Here is a 6,577-nt window from a genome sequence, read left to right on the forward strand (position 1 = left end):
ATCTGAAACAACTACTTGCATATTTATTCTTAACTACGTTCCGAGCAGATTCAAACGCAAATATGCTAGTCGTTTTTGTGTGCGTCACACGAAAACAGAAATAATAATAATAATAATAATAATAGCAAACTTGAAATGCAAAAATAGAAATAATTTTAAAAAAAACTGCAAACAAATGAAAGATAAAAACAGAGTAAAACAGAAAACAACTTCAAGAAGAAAAACAAAACACAAAAAACGGAATATTTAAATGAAATTTGTTTCACGTTGAAAAGATATTGGTAACGATGACATGGTCGAACGTGCAATTAATTATGTCGCAGCGTTTAATATGGCAACGCATTGGTCATGATGATGCTGTTGATTATGATGATGATGAGGAGGAGGAGGATATTAGAAGTGGTGGTGATTATTGTCAGGATGATGATGGTGATGGTGGTGGGGATAATGGGGATGATGACAAGGACGGTGATGACATCAGTGATGATGATGACGACGATGATGATGATGATGGCGGTGATGATGATGGCGGTAATAATGATGGCGGTGATGATGATGCTGATGATGCTGATGATGATGACAAGCACGAATATGATGACGGTGATAATGATGGTAATAAGGACAGCGATGCCGACAATATCGATGATGACAACTATGACAAAATACCTGCCTGGCTGTATGCACACCACCTCATTGCTCAGCCCCGCCCCACAAAAATAAAAAATAAATAAAACGAAATGAAAAGAGTTGTTCTACTTACAGTCATCGATGGGTCATTATAGTCTATCTTCATAGACGCCATATGATCTAAGACATGGTGCAGCGCATGCGTGATGTTCTCGTAAATAAATGGTTTGAAATAGTGACGTTCGTTTTCAGGGAAGCCGTCTCCATATCTGATTCTCATCTGTTTGATAAAGGTACTTTTCCCGGAACCGGAAGCACCTACATGACAAAATAGCAGAAAATATTGGTTTCCGATTCACTAACGTGAGGGCAGAGAAGGAGGTGCTGCTCTTTTAAGATAAGGGGCCGGGAGTGGGGTCATAATTCAGAAATTTCGGTGCAATATTATGTATTCTATCTCGGTCGGCGAGCTGACAGAATTGTCAGAGCGTCGTCGGAGGCATATTTAGCGGCAGATCTTCCAACTGTTTACATTCTGAGTTCAAATTCAGTGAAGGTCGCCTTGATTTGAACTCAGAACGTAGAGACCCGTAACTAAATAGTACAACGCATTTTATCCAGCGCTCTACTGATTCTTTCAACGAGGCGACATATTTATACAGTTCTAGCGAAATGTTAATAATACTAATTTGTAACATAGCTCAAAAGAATTCGCTTTTTGAGGACAAAATATTGTCGACTAGATTTCCCCCAGTATTTAACTGGTATTCTATTTTAACCATCGCCGATTGATAAAAGGCAAAGTCGATCTCGGAGTGATTCGAACTAAGAACCTAAAAGTCTGCCATTAAATACAACCAGACATTTTGTCAGACGCTTCAGTGACGTTTTGCCAATCCGACGCCATATTGATACTGTTCTGTGTGTGTGTGTGTGTGTGTGTGTATGTGTGTGTGCGTGTGTGCGTGCGTGTGTATGTGTGTGAGTGTTTGTACGTGAATGTGTAGCCACATTAGTGAAATGTCACTGATACGAGAAGGTCATCCATTTTGTTACTTTGCTCTTCTCATTTCGTGGATTCTGGTTAAAAGTCAAGTGTGTGTGTGTGTGTGTGTGTGTGTGTGTGTGTGTGTGCATGTCTGTGCGTGTGTGTGCGTGCATGTGTGCGTGTGTGTGTGTGTGTGAGTGTGCACTTGACTTATATTATGGCAAGCAGTTCAATTACGGAATTGTTAGCCTATTCAATGTCACATCCTTTATAAGGAATCATTCTCAATGCAATAAATACACCGAGTGGTGTTTCTTGCTAATACATACATATATATGTACACTCACTGCAAGAAATACTATTATATATGTATATATATACATACGCATAGACACAAAGAAAAGGTATTCTATACACATACATACACACACACATATAAATGTTGTATTTCGCCTCTTTACCAGTTCATTATTTCTGATTTCTCTCACCACGCACAAGAAAAGAAAACCCAAAATGATGCCGTCTTGTCTACAAAACACTTTATTATTGCATAATATCAATGGTTTTATATTCATTTAACATAAATATCCTTATTTACTAGAATGATGACAAAGAATGCTTTGGCTGAGGAGACACACAAGGTCGAAACACTGATGTTCGTTATTCCAATGAATCGTGTGTTTTATGAACAGATATTTGTCTGAAAGGAGTGATTTTCCAATGATGTGATACAATAGCGATTAGCACATTTACGTTCGAATACGCTGGAACAACTGAAGATGAAATGTGTCAGTCATTCTTTTGATTTTCTATTGTTTATCGTGCACATGACGATTATTATCCGCTTGGAAGATATCAGCAAGCATCAGGAAATTGTTTGTCTGCAGAATTCTTTGAACAATAGTCGTAATTCTTGTTTAGTTTCATTGATCCGGGAGTAGCTTTGACTGCAGAGACACAACAAGGACGAAACATCACAATGTCTCAGGCTCCTCTTGATTTAATGAATCGAGTGTGTTATCGAACACACATTGTCTGAAAAGAGAAGTTCTCCAGGGACGAAATATAACAGCGATTAGCATGTTCATTTCCGGATCCGCCCGAACGTGTGAAGAATGAATATGTATGGCATTATTTTGATTCTCTCTGTTCATTGAAAATGTAGTGATTTATCTTAAAGGATTTATCAACTTTGAACAAAATTCCTCTCCGGAATCTCCATTCTAGAGCAGCATTCTGACAGCTCGCCGATAATATATATAGTAACAAACTGAGGAAAATAAATCCTTCAAAGGGGTATGTTAAACATCCAATTCACCGGTACTTCATTTGGATACCAAATACATATTGGTATAATTCAATTATAAAGATAAATTAGATATAGAGATATACTATTGACAATCCAGTAATTTATTCATATTACAATATTACATTAAATACTATGAATATAATATAACATAGCATGGTATTATATAACATAAATAATTATAAAAACCATTGTTTCGACTTATATTTTTTCTGATATACATAATCACAGTTCCATTATATATAAAGTCACTTTAGGGTCTTGGCTTTAGAAAAAGGCGAAATTTATATAAAGAACTCCCCACCAAATGCCACCTGAGCTGAAGGGTCAGTCGTGCCTGGTTTTGTGTGTCAGAGCCAGGCCCAGCAAAGAATATGTAAAGGTTTCTTTTCCACTCACCTAGCACCAGTAGTTGAATCTCTTTCTGTCTTCTTTCTCGTTCTTCATCGAGCTGGTGATCAATGCTACGACTCCGGGCCAAAGCTGACCGATCGGGTTCTCCGCCGCTACAACTCATTCTGTTTTCAAGTTACCACCACTGAAAGTGAGTCAAGACAAAAAGACAAAAAGTTTACATACAGCAGATTGTCGGCAAAGAATCAAACGATTGCATTTATTAACTAATTAATTAATTAATCCATTCAGTCATTCATTCATTTGTGTGTGCTGAGTGTGGATGTTATATAATACAGTGGCTCCCAAACTTTTTGGGCCGCCCCCTTGACACCTAAGCCACATTCATAGCACCCCACCCCAACAAACATAGACCTCTTTCTGAAGCAAATCCAATGCAACTGTATTTAACAAATAAAACAACCTAATTTTGTTGTTTTTACATCAATCACTACCCCCTTTCGCCTCACTTTTTACATGAATCGCAACCCCATTATCGTCCCACTTTCCTTCAACACCCCCTTGGAACTTTCCCCTCCCCCACCCCGAAAGGGTGGGGGTGGGCAATACCGCCCACTTTGGGAACCACTAATATAATACATAGTAAGTGGTAAACTAAACAGTGCGATAAAGAGATATATTTGCTTGGAAAGAAATTCCTGTTGCATTTTTCACATGATCACTTTAACGGCACTTTTTCAATATTTGTGCTAAAATAAGAATTAATTTATATATTCATATGTTTTTGTTTCTTTGTTCATAGATTACTTTATACTACACTGGTTAAATTCCTATTGACTTTAGCCTTTTAAAATGAATTTAGATCAGAACCATATCAAACACTACATACAATGTGAATTCAGAAAGGGCTCTTCAGTAACGGAAACGGCAACAGATATCCGTTCTGTCTATGAAAATGAAGTTTTAAATGTCTGGACGCGTCGACTATGGTTTGGCCAATTTCATTTTGGAAATTTTTCTGTCACTAAATTCTCTCGATCTGTCATTTTACCGGAGACGGGGTATTTGGATTAACTTGTAAGACGTTCCTGGTAATTTACATCTGTTAATTCTTATTTAGGAATTATTTTACGTGTAGTTTCTCTCTCGTTCTCTCTCGCTGTCTCTCTCTCCACATATCAGAGAGAGAGAGAGAGAGAGAGAGAGAGAGAGAAAGAGAGAGAGAGAGAGAGAGAGAGAGAAAGAGAGAGAGAGAGAGAGAGATATGTATATAGGAAGATAATGAGATAGATATATTGATAAGGAAGATAGAGGGATAGATAAAAATAGAAAAAAACGAACGATAAATTGATGGTTGTCTAGACAGACAGACAGACAGACAGACAGACAGACACGAACACACACATGCATACATACATACATACATACATACAAACAGACAGACTAACAAATTAGGGAAGAGTGAGATGGTTGCATTGATGGATAGCTAGATGGATGGACAGACAGATGCTAGATGACAATGGTCATATCATATCGTGTGTGTATTGATGGACAACGAGATAATTACACATCGCATTAGAGAGCGAGATAGGTTAGCAAGATGCTATAAGGCAAAGCAGGAAGCATATCAATAAAAAACGAGCAAAACCAAAAAGAAATATAGCAATAACCAAAAAAGACATATCTCATTATTAGTTTTGTTGTTTGCCGTTTCATCTTTTCCTCCATATTGTTACTGCTTCAATGAGGCTATATATTTGATGGCAAGCGAAAGACCTTACTCATTCCGCGTTGTCTCTCACTTTCACTTCCTTTCTCTAACATGGTCTCTGTCCTTTTAAATATGCGTGTCTATATTTCTCAGTCTCTTTGATATTCTGTCTATCTATCTCTTTCCTATACTGTCTCTAACAGTCTGTCCCTTTCTGTCTATCCACCTATCAATCAATCCATCTATCTATACACACACATATATACGTATAGTGTTTATGCAAGTATTATCTATCTATCTATCTATCTATCTATCTATCTATCTATAATACTCTGCCTCTCTCTCTCAAATATTCTGTTCCTTCCATCTCTCTCTCTCTCTCTCTCTCTCTCTCTCTCTCTCCCTCTCTCTAATACTCTGTCCCTCTCTCTAATACTCTGTCCCTGTCCATCTCGCTATGTCACAAATACTCTATTTCACTGTTTCTTTAATACTGTGTATTAATCTAACTCCATCCATCTAATACTGTGTCCCTATTTAACTATATTCCTCTAATAATGTGTCTATCTCTATTCATCTCTCTAATACCGTGTTTATTCACCAGTATCTCTCTAACAATCTCTCTCTCCCCTCCTTTCTAATACTATACCTCTAAATGTTCCTCTAATAATGTATCCGTATCTATCTATCTATCTATCTATCTATCTATCTATCTATCTATCTATCTATCTATCCCTCTTATAATGAGTGTATCTCTATCTAGATCTCTTTAATATTAAACCTCTATCTATCTCTGCCTCTCTAATACCGTATCACAATATGTTGTTTGTCCTTTCGTTTTTTTTTTTTTTTACTCCATATTGTTACTGCTTCACTGAAGATACGTATTTGATGGCAAAAGAGAGAACCCAATCATTCCAAGATCAATACAGATTTGATGCCGTGATAGCATTGTAGAAGACTACAGTTCTCAATCAAAGATGTGGCGTTTAGTGTTAGAGGCAGTTGTAGTGATATAGGAATAGTAATCGGGATAAGTAATAATAATCTGTAGAGATAAGCATGTCAGTTGAGGAGACAACGTATTTAGGAAGCGAGCAATCATGCAGACAGCAAGCAATTCGATACTGTATGCTGTAAACCCTGATTAAGAAGACAGACGATAAGACTGGCAGAAGGAGGAGGAGAAAAAGCGCAAAGAGGGGGAGAAGGAGAATGATGATGATGATGAAGGAGAAATATAGAAGCTAGAAAGAAAAAAAAAAGGAGAAAGCAAAAAGACTTCTAAAGACAAAGTAGAAGGCAAAACAGGAAAAATAGAAAATCTAATAATAATAATAATAATAATTATTATAATAATAATGATGATGATAATGATGATGGAGCCCTCCCGTCGAAGACGGCGCTTGAGCGTTCAGCTTCTGCCTGCACTAAGGATTTGTTTCTGGTGATCAAAAGTTCGTGCCCTGCCTTAGCTCACTCTCTCCATTGAATCGACGTTTCCTGAACAGGTGTACCAGGCGTCAGGTGCCGAAGTGGTCGCAGTGCAACGTGAGATGAAGTGTTTATATTTATATATATATATATATAT

General features: G+C 37.3%; 1 protein-coding gene across 1 annotated transcript in view; it reads right to left on the reverse strand.

Annotated features, from left to right (window-relative positions):
* LOC106882515 (guanine nucleotide-binding protein G(i) subunit alpha-2) overlaps positions 1–6,577 on the reverse strand; it is a 161,088-nt gene that overhangs the window by 5,339 nt on the left and 149,172 nt on the right. Inside the window, exons 2-3 of the mRNA XM_014933219.2 lie at positions 3,321–3,459; positions 761–945 (exon numbers count right to left, since the gene is read on the reverse strand). Coding sequence (XP_014788705.2) covers positions 761–945; positions 3,321–3,438 — 303 coding nt within the window. The 5' untranslated portion in view covers positions 3,439–3,459. The remainder of the gene's footprint in view (positions 1–760; positions 946–3,320; positions 3,460–6,577) is intronic.

The sequence above is a fragment of the Octopus bimaculoides genome, chromosome 14, assembly GCF_001194135.2.
Source record: "Octopus bimaculoides isolate UCB-OBI-ISO-001 chromosome 14, ASM119413v2, whole genome shotgun sequence".
Lineage (NCBI taxonomy): Eukaryota > Metazoa > Mollusca > Cephalopoda > Octopoda > Octopodidae > Octopus > Octopus bimaculoides.